The following is a 19,863-nucleotide window of genomic DNA, read 5'->3' as shown; positions in this document are numbered from 1 at the left end:
GCTCCCTGATCAAATCACAACCGTTGAATTCCTCATCGGAATTCCATATAAACCCTACTACCCTAGAACTCAATTCCTCTCCTTCCCCCCGTGCTCATCCCTCTCCGATCCGGTTATCACTCTTCGCTTCATTGCTAGGGTTTGCTTCAACTGCTCTCATTTTCCCGTAGATATCGATCATTTAATCAGTTTTTTTTTTTAAAAAAAATTCTAATCGTTGATCGGATTTCTTTTCTCTTGTTCTCCAATCGAATCGAGCAGTATATCGCAGAGGGAGATCGAGATGAGGCAGATCCAGTACTCCGAGAAGTACTTCGACGACATCTACGAGTACAGGTAGCCATCTATTTTCCCTCTTTTAGTTATCTTACTCACCTATAATCTGATTGTTTTATTCCTTCGCGAATAATTGTGGATTTTGTTCCTTTCTCACGGGTTGTTCCTTGTCGCCTGCAGGCATGTGGTTCTACCACCCGAGATTGCCAAAATGCTGCCGAAGAGCCGCCTCCTGTCTGAGGTTAGTCAAACGCTGTTTGAACGCTAGACCTATCTGTCAAATCAAATTTTTTTTTTTTGGGGTGCACTTGACTTATGATCGGTGATTAGAACGAGTGGCGGGCGATCGGAGTGCAGCAGAGCAGGGGATGGGTGCACTACGCGATCCACCGCCCGGAGCCGCACATCATGCTCTTCCGGCGCCCGCTCAACTACCAGCAGCAGCAGCAGAGCACCCAGGCTGCGCCCATCGCTTACCCCACCCAATTCGTTCCCAAGTGACGGCGTCCGTGCTTCCGATGGTAAACAATAGACCGAGAAGCTCTCTTTACTTTTGAGGGTTTTCTAAACTGGTCCTCGAACTCATTGCGAGTAATCTCTCGCGTTACTTTCTAGTATCTGTTTGTGAGTTGGAAAAGGTGACTGCTGATACCTGCAAACTGAGTCTAAACCAACTTTAGTTTTGCACTACATCCTTTCTATCATCATGCTTTAGCTGTTGCATTCCTTGTTGTTTATATGTGTTATGATGCATAATAACTATTTCTATAGAATGGAAAAGACAGAAAAAAATTTGACAAAAATAAGAGAATACAATTAAGCAACTGTTAATTTGGTTTATGAAATATGTAATTTTCTTAATTAGTTATTGATATTCCCATTTGAGTAGTCGAACATAATGACTAAGCTATTCAAATTGATAGTATCATTGGGACTAACTAACTAGATTGCTCAAGTGGACCAACTTAATTGATTGAATTTGCCTACTCATCTGAACTAAACTATTTAAATCACTATAATTGATGAGCTTACTCGAATTGACTAATGCACCTAGTCTCTTGGGTCGCCTAAACTAATTGGCTCAATGACCTATTTGGACCGACTAACTTTCCCGACTTGTTAAAATTTTATTAATCTATTGAAAGAGGAATCTAAATCGGCGAGTCTACACGGATTACAGATGTATATATATTTTGGAAATTATTATTTACTAAAGATTTTTCATTATTTTTATTTTTTAAATTTTAACAGACTGACCTAAATAAATAATCCGCAATCCCATCGAATGATAGATTTTTGACGCACCGACCCGTTCTGTCACGGGCCAGGCCATCTGAAAGTAGCAATGCCAAAAAAGGTAACGGATTCAATTGGTATATGGGATCGGCTTTTCAACCGAATTTGGCGATTCTTTGCTTTTGGCACTGCAATGCCAAAACGAGTCCCCACTCCTAATAAAAAAAAACTTAGCAAACAAAGTAACTAACACTGCGGTTGGTTGGCTTTAGGAGAAAAAAAGAAAGACACTTGCCTTTCTCTCCCTGCGGCCGTCCCCACCATCGTAACCTCCTCCGAATTCGATGCTGCGCCCACCGACTCATTTTATGCGCTCCAAAACCCGAACCCTTCTACTTATCAGTTCCGCCAAATGCTTCACCTGCTCCCATGGCAATCGCGCCGTTGCCGTCCGCCCTCTCCTTCCCTTCCCTCCCCAGATGCCGACAACTCTATCTCCCTACGATCGCGCCGAACCTAGCTCGCAGGACCCTCGCGCACTGTTGCTTTGCCAAAAGATCTAGGTATTCAGTTTTCCTCTATTTTTTTTCAAGTAATTTACCTTTCTCGGACCGCGTCATTTTAGCAGAAGATGGGTTTTCTCACCTGGTTTCGCAGGAGGAGCAGGGCGATCAAGAGCAACGAGGAGCTCTGCGATGAGCTGCGGGAGTTCAACTCCTCTGTTGGACTACCTGAGGATCGCGCGCCATCGATGAGCAAGCTTAGGGAGAATGGAAGGTTCGGTGTCATTATTCTTCTTCCCCTTCGCTTGCTTCTCTTTGTTTTAACTGGTTTATGGTTGTCGTCAATTGATCCTTTAGAACGTGCTTTTAGTGAACACTTTTAGCATTGATTACTGTAGTTTTTGTCTCATATTAGTTTTTTGTTGATGATTTGTTGTTGGCTTTACCCTCATTGAAAGAGGGCGTGTGCTTAAATCTCACTTATGATTTTTATTAATTTTGTAGCTTTAAGATATGATAAAATGAGAAAAATCAGTAAGATGGTATGCACATTAAGCTAACATATATGTACATGTTCAAAGATGATCTATATATTTTATAGTTAGATAATTTAGATCGATTAAAGTTGAAAATGGAAGCAATAAATGGATTCAAAGAAACTTTGTTAGCTAAATTAAGAGTGATTTATATAGATTGAGTATTAATGATTATATAATGCTACATGGATCAACATGAGTTGTAGATGTTTATTATTAGCATCATTCTTGTTGATGTAATTTGTGACATAGTTTAGATCTAGTACCATATTGAGCAGAATATGTATTACACACCATTCCTATCTAATATTGGCACATATAGCATCCAATTGTTGGCAGTACATGTGTGTATTGGTATGCCATCAAGAATGGGCATTCTGTCCCTAGATCCAACTGTAAAAATGCCTATGTTACCTTTTTTACTTCTTCACGATCTGTATAATAATATAAATATGTTGTATGTAAAAATTTTACAAGCACTATCATAAGAGATCATAAAGCTCTAATATTAAAATATAGTCACTTGAGTAGTTGAGTTAAAATTCTCAAATTTGTTCCAGTAGTAAGGATGTTGCACTCACACCCTAGCAACCCATTTCTATAACCCACCCCATCACACCCAATAATCTCTGATCCACACACTTAAAACTTAGTCTATATAACTATCATATGAGAATAGTAAAACTTATGAGTTTCCATACATTTTTGTTATAGAGTAAACTAAAATACTTAAATTTTGTCGAGAGTGGGTAAAAACTAGGAACAATTGGGCAAAGAATGAGAAACCATAAATGACTCTTCCGGCAAGGAAAATAAAAGCAGACTATTAAATTGCAAGTTAGAACAAAAAATAATACAATATATTTTAACTATAAGCTCAAAATATCTGTACTTATATAAGTTAGTGAAACAAGAAAACAACTAGTAATTTATTTTGTTTCATTTTATTATTATTTATATATATATATATAAATGAGACATGTAATTGACTCTCTGTGCTGCAACCACCTTTGCACACCAAGTGCTATAGGTATGTACTAGTTCAACCAAGGATGGGTATTTGAGATTTTGAACTTTGTCGGGATTAATTTCTCACCTGTACCAATCAGTCGTATGATTGAATTTATCTTACCTGATGCAAGTGAATTTAGTTAAACAAACAAACTTCCCCTTTGTACTGTAAGCATTGTATTAACTAGAAGCGAAAAACTTATTTCATGCATGTTCAGATGTAAATCATTATCAAGCCATATTTGTCCTAAGTATTTGGGCTGGCTACATGAATCTTAACCCTTCTTTATGTTCTATGCAGGGTTGTATCACTAGTAATATTCAAATTAATATATCATTTTTTTATTACTTTGATGTGAAAATAAATGCCTACTTATCTAAGAAGTTCCTTGCATTTCTATACTTACATAGCTCCCATGCATTATTTGGTGGTCTCTGTTCATTCTTAAGAAGCTTGCTGTAGAAGAGAAGTTTCTGTTGAAGATAATTATGTCAAAGTAAATGCCTTGTAATTCCAATAGGACGGATCTTGCAAATATTGTGAGGCGTAGAGGATATAAGGTAATCACAGAGCTTCTATTGAATTCAAATGGGAAGAACCACTCAGAAAAAAGTTCACTTAAAGATTCTTTGACTGCAAAGATTTGCAAAACTGCAGGTCTTTCTCTATCCATTTTGGTTATTTTTTCTAATTTTCTTTTCGTCACTCATATTAACCTGAAACCTTAGGAGATCTAGAGGACACAAACTCGTCTATTGATTGCACGTACTCATCAAACACTTTGGAGAAAGACATGATTGATTCAAATGGGGTAATTCTTGATGTTTCAGAAGAATCTTTGTTACCAAAAGCAGCGAAGTTTGTTCAAATTGGAGATTTGGACAAAATAGGAGGTATGCATCAGGCTTGTAGTCTCTATTCAAGAGGTCAATTGAGAGTTCGATATCTTTGGTTTAGGGTGTTGTCTGAAATTGTTCTTTCTTTTTCTTTTTTCACACTTACTATTTCAAGCCTTTTCAAATGGATTTTTTTGGGCCTCAACCTTGATAGAAAAATATAAACAAATGAAATACTCGCAAAGTTTCATGTTCATTACTCACTCCACAAAAGATTATAACAATAGTATTTGAACTTATAAGTAATCAATAAATTCAAACCTTCTCTGTTTTCTGAATTTAACACATTGACAATGACATGGAATGGCTACATGTGTTATTGGTGTTTGTCATGCTTAATTTCATTACAACTCAACCTTCATTACACCAAACGCTATATACTTAATATACTTAAAGAGAATTTTGCAATTAATGATGTGTACTAATGAGTATTACATTTGAGTCGGTACTATACCTATGTTAATTAATCAACACTCCTAGACGGATGATATATCCTATTGTCTAAGATTTGTACGATTGGAACTCAACTTATTCTTAGCTGCCTTAGGGATTCAGTACATCAATGTTAAGATTTCTATCCAGACCTTTAGGATCCTATGATCCTATTAGAACACTAAGGATCCACTACCTAAAGGAAGGATAAACACCTGTGAGTCTATGATTGCCATTTCCTATGGAGATTACTCACCGCAAAGGAAGTGAATAACAACCTAAATCAGTTGGTTGGCTTGTTACTTGCTGTGATCTCACTTGAGACATAGGTTAGCTAAAGAATAGTTATTAGTTCAAGGATGCAAGGCGACCTTGCTTTTTAGGATAAAAAGGAGTAGTTGAAATGCCTCAAGCCATGTCAAAGTTCGAGGCACTATGGCATGGAAGTAACAACCATAACCATTAGAACTTTGAATCAATTAAGGCTACCATCAAGATTAGAATCAGTAGATAACATCTCATATCACTCTCACTTCTTTCCAATATCTATTTTCATTGAAAAGACATTCACAACCTCTTCAAGATATGCTGAGTTGATTGCAGAGAAGATATGCAGAAAAGATTGATCTAAGTATAGGGATGTCACTAGATCTGCGACGACAGATCCACCAAAGGAGCTTAGAGGGCTAAAGAAACCTTTGCTTAAGGTGATTACATTGAGGTTGATAAGAGCTATTGATAAACAAATGATATGAGAGTGTCATTCCTTACTTCTTTCAGTTACTGCCCTCAGCTCATGGCATGTGCACATCTCCCATTTGTGATGTGTGACATAATTGACTTCACTAAGAGGAGGCAACAATAACATGCATTGCTATCGATTATATAGAGTACTCAATAACTTGACATTGGTCGTGTAGGAGGCCTTGATATCAAATTATGAGGGTGGGCCAAATGATGTAGGTGGAGATGGAGAAGATGATGTCTTTAATGGTCAGTTGGGTGATAGTTTAGTCGACAAAGATAATAGTAGGCTCAAGGCTCTCATACCATAACGTATGACATGGTAATTGGCTCATTGTTGGTCACCATGATCATAAGTTATAATGTGTTTTTTTGGTGCATTTTAAACCTTCATGCTCATGATTAATTCTATGTCAGGCACACTATTATACATGACAAACATCCTTGTCGGATGACATATCAACAATATGATATAATTTTTTTTGTTCCAAACAAAGAACAGGAATCTGTAAGCTGGAACTTTTATGCAGAGTCTGCTTTGTCTGTGGTTATCAACCTCAGATATGTAGACCTTTTTCTTCAAGAATTATGCATCTCTTAATATGCTATGCAGTTCTAGATGTTCCTTTGCTGCAATTAACTTTCATCGATTAAAGGACTGACTGAAATATGCTTGGAATTATAACTGGTGAGACCTGAACTACTGAATAGCTGCGACTTTTGTTATAAAAAGTTATTCTTTTAACGTGGAAGTTTTTCCCCAATAAATTTGAAACTGTCACTATGAAAAAGTTGAAAATATAATAAATTTCCATTTATTTGGCCTTTCTGTGTGTTTCAGAGTTAATTTCAATTTCTTACCTATGATTCCACAGGTGAAGACAGTGAGTTATGTCAGAATTTGACTTTCAAGGTTGTTTCAATTACATCTATTGATTTGATGTTGACGTAGCTAATTGATGTTTAACCGTGTAATTGCTTTTGTTCTAATCTGTAGGCTTATGAACAAGACTTTCAGAATGAAATTAATCATCTAAAAAATTTAATGGTAAGATCATTTACCATTTTTTTCTCTTGAATTATTGATTTTGCAATATTGATCACTCTGCTGAAATTTTTTCAGGAGCAAAATGAAGTGGAGCTTTCACAAATAAAGCAACAAGTTGAAGATGAAAATGTACTAAAATACTTCAGTAAAGTATTCTGTTAATACTCTTCCAGTCTTCCTAGTTCATATCTTCCACACTAAATGAAATTCATTCCTGCCGGTGAACCTAGTTTACCTTTTCACAGAAACTTTGTTATTAAAAGATTAGTTTGGTAAAGCTTCAGAAAATCACTTCAAAGAATAATTACTTGTTAAGGATATCAAGAATATGTGAGCAGAATATTTATTTAGTCAGAGGCATCACATTTCTTTAGGAGATGAGAGTTTTTTAAACAAATTTGTTAGGGAATATCAGCAACTAATATGCTAGGTGTATCTACTGGAATGAATTTCCTATAGTGAATATCATCACAGTTTATTACAATTTGTTTCCTTTAAAAAAACTATAAATCCCAGATTAAGTACATACACTATGCAGACCTATGTTGGAAGCTCTGATACAAGTATCCAAGTCAATAGGAGTGTCAAATGTTAACTCAAGAGTGTTCAATTAGAGTTCTAGAAGATCCAAGATAGAAAAGTTGGCCATTCCAGATGGCCAGTCCCAGTTATCACTCCGTAAAACTCAGACACTGATCTATTTGGTCCTATCATAACTGTCAAGCCAGCTAGCAACTTCTTTGGCTTGCCGATATATCCCTTCAAAGGATTGCGTAAAGCAATACAACTTCAAATAAAACATTCTCATATTCCAAGCACATCATTTGTGCCATCAACAAAATCCAGTGAACCCAATTTATTAGTATATAGCAAATAAAATCTCTTTCAAATATGGAACTATTACAGTATCAGTGTGGTTTTAAGATACTTTGTGATTATACATGCACACAATATGGCTTTATTCCAAAGTTCAGTTCCAGTTTTTTATTGACAATCCAATTGCAATTTCCATTTCCTTTGGAGATTTTTAAATCATGATATAGAGGAATTTCATTTATTTTTATCAGATTGCATTAAATAATCTCTATGCGAAGGGAACAACTGAGCTTGGTGATATGAAGAGAAAGATAGCTGAGAAAGATATGGAGCTCCATATGGCTGAGGAAAATTTAAGTGAACTAATTGAGGTCTCTGCCTTGTATCTTTCTTCTATTTCTCTCATTTACCTTACATGTATCCTTAGCCATAATGGAAATAATGAAAAGCCACATAAGCACGCATGTTTTACTCTTTCAATTGTTCAGGTATCCATATCCTTTTTTCAAATGCAACAGTGCATTGCTTCAATTGGAATGTAATTTGCCCAAACCCATCATAGAATGCAAATGTAATTACTAACTTCAAACTTTTCATTATTTGATGATACTACAAATGTTCCTCGGTGCTCTAAGTGACCAGCAGCATGGTGTGTGCCTATTTGATTATATTCTTTATCTTCAAATGTGATGAATGTGCTAAGATTTGTTTATGTTACTGTTAATTTGTTAATTCATGCCACAATAGGTTAAGCCCTTCTGAGAAGCTTGATAAGCATGAACTACATTCTCTTAGAAGAAAGAAGCAGTTTTTCTCTTATAATACATATTTGATATGCTATAACATAGTTTTATTAACATAGGTTCATATAGATTACTGGACAGATGGTGAAATTATAGAAGTTGCTGGTAGTTTCAATGGTTGGCAGCACAGAGTCAGAATGAATCCTCATCCTTCATCTGAACACATAAACCCACATGGATCCAGGTTGGTAATCAGCATTATTATGAGCTCTTTAAATAAGATGTTACATTCTTAGATATGCTGTTTTTTTTTTTGATGAGGCCAACCTTGTGAATTTGTTCATATTAATGTGTTCTTGTCAGTTTAGTGACATTCTTTCGATATGCTGTTGTAGCGTACTTCTTTAGGCTTTATCTTTTTTAATCAGATTTTTTTTCTTCAATTCTCATGAAGTAAGGTGACAGATGCCTGTGTCCAAGCAGCTTATTTTAGGTGAATGGAAACAGCTTAGAAATTCTCAGTAGAATTTGATGTTGACTCTTCAATGTACAAGGCCCTCGAGACAATTTTTTTAAAAAGTGAATTGGGTATCTGGTATGCGATAATTTATTGACATTCCTGATCAAAGAAACAATAGTTTCCTACTTTATGCACATACATGAAATAGAAAGAGAGGGTGAGCTTTGTTTTACAAAAAAAGCACTTCAAAATAGCTTGTTTTGATTCAGGTATATTTTGAACTTGCAAATTTGAAGAGTGTGTTTTTCTACAATAAAAATATTGTGTTTATTGTATGGTTTGAAATCTCATACCGTTCCAAGCGGCATAGTTGAAATATATCGATTGAAAAATTATCAAAATTTGATATTGCTTGGTACACAAACAATTTCTCTCTCTTGTACCTTTGTGCCAACCATGTTGATGAGTATTGTATTGTGGCAACACTTACATCCCTTGGTATGATATAAGACAGGTCAAGATAAATTAAGGTGATTTTATTTTTTTTTAGCTTCTGCACATAGAGGATTATGTTAAAATTTTATACAAAGTTCAAATTATATAGTTGTGTTATCTTATCCTTTTTCTTCTTCAACACCTTCATCCTTTCACTTCCAATTCACCACATGCACCACACATCAAAATGTCAATATGTGATCGAAACACAGCCAAATCTCCAGCATATTTCAAAATTTTGAACCTTGTTTATCCGCAATATTAAAGCTGTGCTTATTCAAATAATGTGTAAAACTAAATATTAATTTCTCTATTTCTCTATACACTGACAAGGAAAGCAATGAAGTGAGCAATCATAAGTGTGTCTCATGGTGTTTTTGAAGTAATACTTTTATGTATATCTCAGTGATATATTTTCAGCCTTAAATTTTGCTTTTTTTTGAAAAATATAATGTTTTACTTATGGTGTTATTTTAATTATTATAATTTTTCCTAGAAAAAACATAGTCTAAATGTGCTTAGATGATTGTTTTTCAAATTATTGCAAAATGTTTTTTTCTTTGTGAAGTGGTATGATCATCTTCGGGAACACTTATTAATTTGTCCATAGGAGACAGCTCTAGTTAAGCTATTGGAAAAAATCAAGTGGTTTTCAGTTCATGCCTCTAAATTTAATTATTTATCTCAAGTTAAATCACCTAAAATCCACCTCAGTTGAATATGTTTGGCGTCTCTACTATTAAACTTGTCTACTCCTTTGATAACTTGGACTAAGTACCTTATATCATTTTGTGTTGGGGTTTCGAGTAAAAATGGTAGATTTAAATACAGTATTGAACCAATAGTTGACTCATTTGGGCACTTGCCAAAGCATGCCTAGATGAATTAGTATTGATTTTACATTTTAACTCCTCTAATCCCTTCTACTTAGTTAGATACTTTTTTGGTAATTTATCTGGACCTAGTAAATTTCCATTGTGCCACCCGAGGACATGAAATTTCTACCCATGTGTAGAGTGTCATACTTTTTTCAACTTCTCTGCTTTAGTCGTGTCTGCAATTGCATGCTTTGGGATTTCTAAAACATATACATCTTATTTATCTGCTTTATTGTGCAGGAGACGATTTCTATGGACAGCAGTGTTGTGGCTTTATCCTGGAGTTTATGAGGTGCATGGGGATCAATGATTTTTTTTCTTTGCAACATGATATTCCAAGCATAGAATAGGTGGACAAGTGTTCTTATTAAAATTCTTTTACATTTTTTATACTTCAGTTTTTTTTCCCGCTATCATCTATTAACTCATGTTCGAATCCTGGAAACAGCCTTGCAAGGTAAGACTGCCTACAATGGATTATTCCTCGAGACCCCGCATAACAGGAGCTTTGTGCACCGGGCTGCCCTTTTATCATCTATTAACTCACGCTCCTTTTGTCAATTAGATATTCTTCATTTTTGTATGGATTGGTAAGCAGAGCTTAGTTTTTATAACATAGTACAACAAAACAAGGCGACATTTGGAACAAGAATGAAGATGGGCTAGTGCCCAGCCCCTGATTTTGAGTGGAGCTTGAGTGATGTGCTATAGTAGTTAATATGAGGTTGAGTTCCTGAGTGAATTCACGTGGGGTTGTAAAAACACAGGTTATGTTGATGCTGGGAATACAGATAAGTTGTTTGAGACGAACCAGTCTATGCATTGGTATTGGTTGGAATTTAAGAGACTTGATACCTTTTCACAGAACCCTATCATCATGTTTAAAATGACTTTGAAATGGCTGTTGCACTTCTGGGTTGACAGACGCTTGTATTGAAAATTGGCAGTAAGGAGCCTTTTCCATTAATGTTGCTTATTTTAATCAAGTTACAAAATCATTTATTGTTTGGAATCTTGCAATTGTTTCGGTATTGTTTTTTAGGATTTCATTACAGCAGCATTGCAACTCAGGTACTTGTTAGTCACCTACTTAAGCATTCGTTCTTGCCTATTCTATCAGTAGAAGCTGTGGTTATTTCTAAATGCACATTTAGGCTCCACTTTGTGAAAATTATTACAGTGAATCATCATCATCATCATCATCATCATCATCTTTGTGAACTTGCATTTCAGAAACTTATGTTAAAGATTCACATATCGCTATGATGTATATTTTTTGTATATCATTTGTGTTGTTTCTTGACAAACGTCAATTTAATGGCATCATTCTTCTTCTTCAGTATATGTTGTAACAGCTTGATCATTTCTTCTCAGATAAAGTTTATTGTTGATGGCCATTGGCAAATAGACTATCAGCGAGAGATCATTACCAGTGGCGGCATAGTCAATAATGTGCTTAAGGTATAGAGGCCAATGAGGCAGCTCAACTAGCTACTAAGCTGAGGTAATTTGATACTAAGCCAAAATTCTCATAAAACTAAAACCGTTCTTGTTGGCCAATAGAATTTAATCTTTTTAGTTAAAAAAAAATCATTGTATTCTTGTTTGTTACCTTCCAACTCATTGATTCCATGTCTTCCTTTGTTGCTGAATGCAGGCTGCAATTTGCATAGAGGATTAGTAAAAAAGAGATCAGAGAGCCCATGCTCCTTGCTGTCTTTAGAGGCAGTAATTTGTAGAGGATTTTGAAGTATAATTGTATATTGTAGAAGCCCAGTAGAAAAGATGATGCATTTTCCCGAGTAGTAAGTACAAAAATGTTAACTGGCCAACGCAATAGACGGTTCAAACAAGCACACATTTCATATTTTTGAATTTAATTGTCTAAAGAATTGATTTTCTAATCCTGTTCTCCACTTAAATTCACAATGACATTAAGATAGTGTTTGATTCTTCTTGAAATCGGAATGGGAATAAGAATCTTAATATTGTAGAATAAAAATAGATATGAGTATGAATATTATTTTTAAAAATAATATTTGATTAGTTGAATATTTTTATTGAAAAAAATTAAAAATTTATTTTTTTTATAATTAGAGAAAATAAGAAAAAAAATTAGATACGAGAGAAAGTTGAATGTGAGAGAAAAATATGATAAGAGCGAAAGTGTAATGAGAGAGAATATAATGGGAAAAAAATAAAGAGAGGGAAAGTGTGATTAAAGAAAATTAGAAAAAAAAGTGTGATGGAAGAGTGCATGATGAGAGAGGATGAGAGAAAATTTGATGAGAGAGAAAGTATGATGGGAGAGAATGAAGAGAGTGTGTGATGAGAGAGATTGAGGAGAGAGAAAGTATGATAAGAAAGAAAGTGTGATAAAAAAAATAAGGAATGAGAGTGATAGGAGAGAAAACATGGTGGCAAAAGGTGAATACGTTTGTCCCCAGTGCCCCCGCCAACCCGTCCAGGGTCAACACGGAGGAGGTAAATCATGGGCGGTACTAGCCTTTGGAATAACGAATAACACATAAGGAAAGTATTTACTTTGACTTTGTCGAGATTTGAACCTCATACCTCATGGTGATACCTTATGCGCTAGCCACTAGACCGCCCCGAGAGTACTGATAGGAGGGAAAACATGGTAAGAGAGGATGAGGAAAGAGAAGGTATAATAAGAGAGAAAGTGTGATGGGAGAAAATAAAGAAAGAAAATGTTAGTATATGATGATAGAGATTAAGGAAAAAGAAAGTACGATGAGAAAGAAAAAATAATAATAGAATAAGGAAAGAAAAAATATGATGAAAAAAATAAATAGAGAGAGTGATATAAAAAAATGGAATAAATATATTAAGGGTATTTTCATCCAAAATTTAATTATCATTCTCATTCCCATCAAAATCTAAGAAAAAAGATAAATTTTATTAATACCTAAATTTTAAAATTTTAATTCTATTCTCACCAATTAAATATAAAAATTTAAAATAAATTCATCCTCCCATCTCTAGGCTCTTAAATCAAACACAGCTTAAAATCATCCTTATTCCAACATTGTCATCCTAAGGCTCCAGATTATAAATTGTCTAAATATTTTTTTGTTAGAATTTTTTTTCCTCTACCGATGCCAAAATAAATTTCAATTTTAATTTTAGAAATATATTTGGCTAAAATATTGTACATGTACAGCTGTGTTTTATTAGAACACGAGTTTCGGAGTAAAATATTATAATATTATGCTGCGCATGAATACTACACGCCCAACATTCGTGACTGACAGAGGCGTTCACGTGGGATGGGATCCTTTGGACCACAACCTTTGATCGGTTCTTGAATTAGGGGTTATTGATAGGTGAAATTTTTTGGACCCTATCTATATAATAAGTAAGGTTCATGAATTTTTACCTATAAATGAAGTGGTCTATCCTCTGGATCGTACTTTACGGTCTAAAGGATCTGACCTCGTTCATGTGAAAGTAGGCCATGTGATAATTATTATTAGTATTCTTTTTTTTTAATTCTCCCACCCTCCTTCCTCTATTTAAAATGTGTGTCCTGTTCCGCGCTCATCATCAATAATCATCATCATCATCATCATCATCATCATCATCATCCACTCTTATTAGCAAGTAAAATAAAATAAAGACACTGCAAGCTAAGCATAATTTACAGTCACATGCTTATTCTTAAACTGACTGAAAGCTCCCTAAACTACCACTACAAATAAAGTTCACGTTGTTTTACTTAGAACCCCTCTCTATTCTCGACTGTAAGCCTTTATACTCCACTGTCCGTTTTTCAGCTATGTATAATATTTTTTTAATTAAAATTTGTACTACAACATACAAGCTAGTTGTGTAGCATCTATTTGGACAATTAGTTATTTCAATGTGAAGCAGCTATAGTACGAGCTCTAGTTACTACAATGTGTAATAGCTATTTGGACAATCTAAAAAACCTTTTCTTATAATAAAGTAAGAATCTTAATTTTTTTAGTTATAAAATTTACAAAAAATTTGCCAAACATTATTTCCCATATTTCATAACCAATGATGAGTCGTTTTATTTTAAGTTGTAATTTTCTCTAATCCGATTTTAAATGATCAATTTAATATAGAAGAAAACATATGTTATCTTTATTGGGAGTCAGCCGAGTGTTTATGATAGTTGGATAGAATCATTTGTTGGTGCAGTTAGAACCAATGATCAAACTCAGGTTTTTATAAATGACAATTGAATTAAAGTTAGATGTTGTATTTTCTAACCTGTTTATTAAGTGTACAGGACTGAAAGACTTGATGAGACCTAATACCATGCTGAAGTCCAGTTAGATCTGGAGGACTTGATAATTGTCACGGGAAGACCAGATAGGTTGATATATGACAGGAAGTCCAGTTGGGTCCACGGGACTTGATAATTGGTTGAAGTCCAAATAGGGCATTTGGCATGAAGTCCTTGTGGGTTAAGTGTCAAATAAGTTTGCAATGGTAAGTAAGGTAAACATTAGAGGAGAGTGATCCAGTGAGGATGAGTCCTAGTGGGACTGTAGGCGTCTGTCTAGCTTAGATCCATTTTAGAAGTCTAAGCCGAGACCATGATTAGATCTTAGTTTTAGGAATACATGATCTAATAAATAATCATTTTATTTTATTATGCTAACTTTGTTTTGCAAGTTATTTTTTGTTATTTGGACTAACATGCATTGCATGAGTTAGTGTGCAAAATCAATCTCGAATGAATAGTATCTGAGGCACCTCAGAGGTGCTCAGAGGCACCTCGGAGTGGCGCAGAGGTGCCTCGGATCTAGCGGAGGTGCCCTCGCGTGGATGAACTTTGAGGATAAAGTTCTCGCGGTGGGGATGCACCCTAGAGTGCGCTGGAGGCACCTCAGAGTGCTTTGGAGGTGCCTTGGAGCGCCTGGAAGGCACCCTCGAGTGGATAGAAGTCCTAATTTGCCCGACTTATCGCAACCGAAGTTTTGGCGATCAATTTTGTGATTGAAGGCACCTTCAAGGAAGTTGGAGGCACCCTCAACACTACTTAAAAGGCCTATTCAACTAGTAATAAGGACATATTTCTTCTATGAGCTACTAGGATCAGTTTGCGACCCCAACTATGCTGTGCTGCTACCGTGCTACTGCTCCGCTATATCTGACTGTTGCCAACAAACCGAACGCCGACACATGAGCATTCCACTTCGACTTCCAAGTATCGGTTACCATTTAATTATAGTTGGTTATTTTATTGCTTAGGCAGTGTAGGTTTATTACACTATCCTATTCTTTGTTGTGTACTTGATTTTATCTTCTGACAGTTTTAGAAGAGATGTATAATAAATCGCCCATCGATACAGTTTAGGGATCATGAGTTTTGGAGTAGGAGTCACCGAAGGCTCCGAACCAAATAACTGCCTGTGTCTTGTCTTTTTCTCGTGTTTTATTTTCTTTCGCTGTGCACTTGTTTTATAAAATCGAAAAAGATTATTTTTTTTAAAATATATGTGATTCACCCCCCGTCTCATATGCAATAATTCTACAAATGGTATCAGAGCAAGATACACTTTGAATTGGTGCAACCACCAATCGAGCAGGGGGTTCTTTTATTTTCTTTTTCTTTAAGCCTCGTTCAATTTTAAGCTTTTCAATCTAGTTGATATTGGCTCAATCACCTCTTTTGGACAAGTTTTCTCATTGCAAAATACTCTGAATTGTTGCAATACCATCGAGTCTTCTTATTTTTATCATCTCTCACACTACTAATCCAAGACCTAGTCTTGGGATTTCTTTATTAGTTTATTTTTTATGTGCAAGGTTCTCTTTCTAATAGCTTAAAACTAAGGTTACATCACTGCTCGTCCTCTACTCTTCAGCGTGGATGATTTTTCCTACTGGAGGGAAAAATATGTAGGTATACCTAAAAAATGATATCTATCAATGGTTTATCATTCGACGAGAATACAAAGCATCAATAGACGAACCAACTAAAGTACTTTTCGATCCTGAGAGATGGAATCCAAAAGACAAGAAGACCCAAATTGACTCAAAAACTAAAACACTCTTCAATGCAAACTAACCAAGGAAGAACTTAACCAGGTTGGACAGTTCGAAAACACTAAGGAATTCTGGAAAAAATTGATCGACTTACATGAAGGCACAAGTGATGCAAAGGTAATGAAGCGTGACTTATTGTTAAATACTCTGTTTAATATTAAGATATATGATGGAGAAACAACAACTCACCTACATGTAAGAATTAAGAACATTTTGAATGAGCTCCACCTAATTGGTCACCAATTAGAGAATAGGGATGTAAAAAGGTATACCTTGAATTCTTTCCCTCAAAATGCACTATAGACATCTATAGTAGATGCCAATAAAGTTTCGAGGAATTTAAATAAATTAAAATTAAATGAGTTGTTTTGTGAACTTGAACTCTACGAACAGACTAATTCAAAACAGGTCAAGAAAGATGTGACTTTTCTTACAGGTTCATCAAAGGAAACGTAGACTAGAACTAGAGTCAAGTCTAAGTCAAAAGATGAATCTGACTCAGAAACAGACGAAGAAGAACAACTAGTGAATATGGTAAGAAAAATATTCACTAGAAGAAAAAATAAATCAAATCAACATCCAACGACGCAAAGGCAAAGATCATGTGCTTTTGGTGCATCAAGAAGGATCATTTCAAGCATGAATGGCCGAATCGAAAGGAAGATAAATCCAAGAAAACAAAGAGAAAGAAGGCACTCCAAGCCACCTGAGACAATTCTTCCTCCGAAGAATCGGACACAGAAGATCGAAAGCAAGTAAGCTACCTTGCGCCTGGAGAAGGATAAACTTTCAGAGATAGAGTTTCGTTGACGAGCTGCATGATTCAAATTTTCATGATAATCTAGATTTGCATGATTCAAATTTAATTAAAAATTAAAAATTACAAAATAATCTAGATTTTGATCAAGTCAATTAAGACCTTGACCAAATCAACATCAACCTTGACTAGGTCAAATAGAACAATGACCAAATCAATTCAAATAAATTAATTAATTCAAACATTAAGATAAATTTGAATTTAAAACTTAAAAATAAAGAAATAGATCTAGCTAAAATTAATAAATATCTTAATAAAATATTTGATAATCTAGATAATGTCAACTTATAATCTATAGTTTCTATCTAAAATAAAGATAATTTAATTAATAAAAATTTAAATCTTAAAAATAATGATGAAACCAATCTAATAAATTCAACCTAGTGTTTGGTCCCTATTATTGGGACCTTAACGCGGCTAAAGCTGGGGGGGGGGGGGGGGGAATGGGGATGGGTTAATAGCTCGTCACCTAAATCGTCGCTTCTTACTCGTTAGTATGCAGTAAAAATACAAAATAAAAATACTGACAAATATAAAGTTAACCTTAACATGTTTGGTTATGTAGTTCGGCGATAACTTGCTCCTATCCACGACGTGTCTGTAAGGTGGACGAAACCTCAATCCATCGGTGGATCAATCCCTAGAAAACCTCCGGCCAACATTATCTCCTTGTGGGTGGAGAAACCTAGCCACAACCTTGATTATGCACACACAGATCACACACAAGATCTAGAAAGAATACTAATAGGGGTTAACCACCTCTATTTTATCACCTTGCTCAAGCATCCTGAGCTCCATTAAATAGAGCTTGGATGGAAATATCCAAGTAATGTTTCCACCACCAGTCGACTATCATACTTACCAGTCAACTGGCTTTCATGGATTTCGATCGTTACAGGCCAACGAATCGATACCAGTCGACTGATGAAAATATCAGTCGACTGCTACAATAACGCTATAGTAATGCTATAGTAGCGCTACAATAATACTACAATACCTGGAATTTTACCCTGAGTATAGTCTCTTATGCACTCGTCCTTGCTCGCACAACTTAGACCGAGTCTTCTAGTCTCCTCCATCAACCTCGCGCCCCTCAGATGCCTCCCCATCCTTCATGCCTTACCTTCTAGAGCTTCCATCGACCTTGTCATTATTGTCAGGTCTTCCTTTGCCAAGAGGCCATGCCTCCAAGACTTCATCCATTGTCAAGTCATACTTGGACTTACGTTGCCAAGATTACATGTTTCGACTTATACCGCCAAGACTCACCCTTGGAATTTCCTTCTTTGCCAAGATCACACTTGGACTCTCCTTGTTGTACCTGTATCTTGTATACTCACAATGCATATCAAATACAATAATAAACCCAACTTAAACCTTTGTCCAAACATCAAAACCTAAGGCACCTAGATTGCTCCAATAATCTTCCACCTTTTTGATGTTTGGTAACCCCTTTAAGTTAGGGAAACATAAATAAAATAACAATGTAAATAAACATGCATATCTACTCATGCATGATATCATCCTAATTGTGCCAACCCACTAGGTTAAAGACTTAAGTCTGTTTCCTAACCATTTGACACATTTGATAACCCATCTACCATGGGTCCTAGAGGCTCTTCCTAACTTTAGTAATATTAATCTTAATCACCTCCTTAGGTGACTCATCTACCATGACTACACCCACATGGTGTACCTTAGTAGACTTTTTTTTTTAACCTTGGGCACCTCATCCTTTCCATAATCATATGTGACCCTTGCAAATATTTTATCATGGACCTTGGATGATTCACCCTTGCCTTTGATACTCCTCCCTTGCCATTGTCATGTGCCACCCTAACACTTGATATCCTCTTGGCCTTGGAGGGACCCAATTTGATATTTTTGGGTCTTTGACCACCCAAACATATGTAAACTCCTTTAGGTCCAATAATGAACTTGTCTAGGATTTTCTCTATTTCCTCAAGCCTTGACTTCAAGGCTTGATTTTTCAACTCTAGGGTTCTAACCCTAGAGTTAACTCATCCACTTTGGACATTCCTAGACCTACCGACCTTCTAAGCATATGTCTCTCCTTCTTGGGATTAATGCCTAGGTTTTCAATCACTTTCCTCTCCTTAGGCAAGATAGGTTATTTCTTGTTAGGTCTAACCTTACATGATTTCCTAGAGTTATCTACCGTGTTAACCCTATTCTTATCATTGTACCTAGATCCATAATTATGCATGGACACATAATTTTTAATATTCCTAACAAGTATGAAAGAATTTGAACTTAAATTAAACTTCAAAATAGGGATTACCTTCCCTTTTACCTTTGAAGCTCTTATTTGACTTAAGCTCCTCTTCTTTTCCAATTTCTTCAAGTGCGCCAATTTCTTGAGCTCTCCTCTCCTTGGGCATTTCGTGTGGTAGTGCCCCCACTCATCACATGTGAAACCCCTAATGTACTTCTTGTTAGAGTATATACTAAAAGCCTAACTTTTGGTATAAACATTAATCTAGAAATAAGAATCGCATTGGTCAAATGTCTACATTTATGATAAATATAGTTGCTCAATTAATTTATATTGTAGATAACATGGTGTGTGGTGTCACATACAGAAGATCATGTTATCGGTTCCTTATAAATTATAAACAGTAGCTCACGACCAAGATGGAAAGGAACAAACCATTGGAAGGTCGTAGTGTAATTAGGTATTAGTTTATCTTAACTATATGATTACACTAGTACACTTAGAGTGTATTGAGTAGGACCATTTGAGGTCGTTCCTTTTATACTGACTTTATAAAAGAATAAAGACCTCAGTTATTATGGAAGTGTATGCTCTTAATCCTAATATAATAACAAACACATATATTTGATATTTATTTCTTTAATTTATCAATGGGTGGGATTTAGTTCGATAAATCAATAAACCCGATAA

General features: G+C 35.3%; 2 protein-coding genes across 8 annotated transcripts in view; both read left to right on the top strand.

The window, feature by feature from the left end:
* The first annotated feature begins 56 nt into the window (after positions 1 to 56).
* LOC121984992 (cyclin-dependent kinases regulatory subunit 2-like) lies at positions 57 to 1,068 on the top strand. Of its 2 annotated transcripts, none has more exons than XM_042538212.1 (4): positions 57 to 139; positions 262 to 336; positions 457 to 517; positions 607 to 1,064. In XM_042538212.1, exons 2-4 carry the CDS (start codon positions 284 to 286, stop codon positions 775 to 777), a joined length of 285 nt encoding a protein of 94 aa, XP_042394146.1. In that variant the 5' UTR covers positions 57 to 139; positions 262 to 283; the 3' UTR covers positions 778 to 1,064. The 2 variants fall into 2 exon arrangements, with proteins under 2 accessions (XP_042394146.1, XP_042394147.1); XM_042538213.1 differs by having other exon boundaries at positions 75 to 166; positions 607 to 1,068.
* Positions 1,069 to 1,856: 788 nt separating this feature from the next.
* The window catches only part of LOC121984987 (protein PTST homolog 3, chloroplastic-like), a 36,942-nt gene continuing 18,935 nt past the window's right edge, over positions 1,857 to 19,863 (top strand). Inside the window, exons 1-12 of one of the 6 annotated variants that reach the window (XM_042538204.1) lie at positions 1,861 to 2,075; positions 2,170 to 2,289; positions 4,084 to 4,220; positions 4,292 to 4,456; positions 6,511 to 6,548; positions 6,633 to 6,683; positions 6,759 to 6,812; positions 7,751 to 7,870; positions 8,362 to 8,486; positions 10,316 to 10,367; positions 11,450 to 11,579; positions 11,733 to 11,979. In XM_042538204.1, the coding sequence (XP_042394138.1) occupies positions 1,942 to 2,075; positions 2,170 to 2,289; positions 4,084 to 4,220; positions 4,292 to 4,456; positions 6,511 to 6,548; positions 6,633 to 6,683; positions 6,759 to 6,812; positions 7,751 to 7,870; positions 8,362 to 8,486; positions 10,316 to 10,367; positions 11,450 to 11,542 (1,089 nt within the window). In that variant the 5' untranslated portion in view covers positions 1,861 to 1,941 and the 3' untranslated portion in view covers positions 11,543 to 11,579; positions 11,733 to 11,979. The other 5 variants (XM_042538203.1, XM_042538202.1, XM_042538206.1 and 2 more) reach the window with 5 other exon arrangements.

The sequence above is a fragment of the Zingiber officinale genome, chromosome 5B, assembly GCF_018446385.1.
Source record: "Zingiber officinale cultivar Zhangliang chromosome 5B, Zo_v1.1, whole genome shotgun sequence".
Lineage (NCBI taxonomy): Eukaryota > Viridiplantae > Streptophyta > Magnoliopsida > Zingiberales > Zingiberaceae > Zingiber > Zingiber officinale.
The sequence above is the reverse complement of the archived record's forward strand: the minus strand, read 5'-3'. Positions and strand labels throughout refer to the sequence as shown.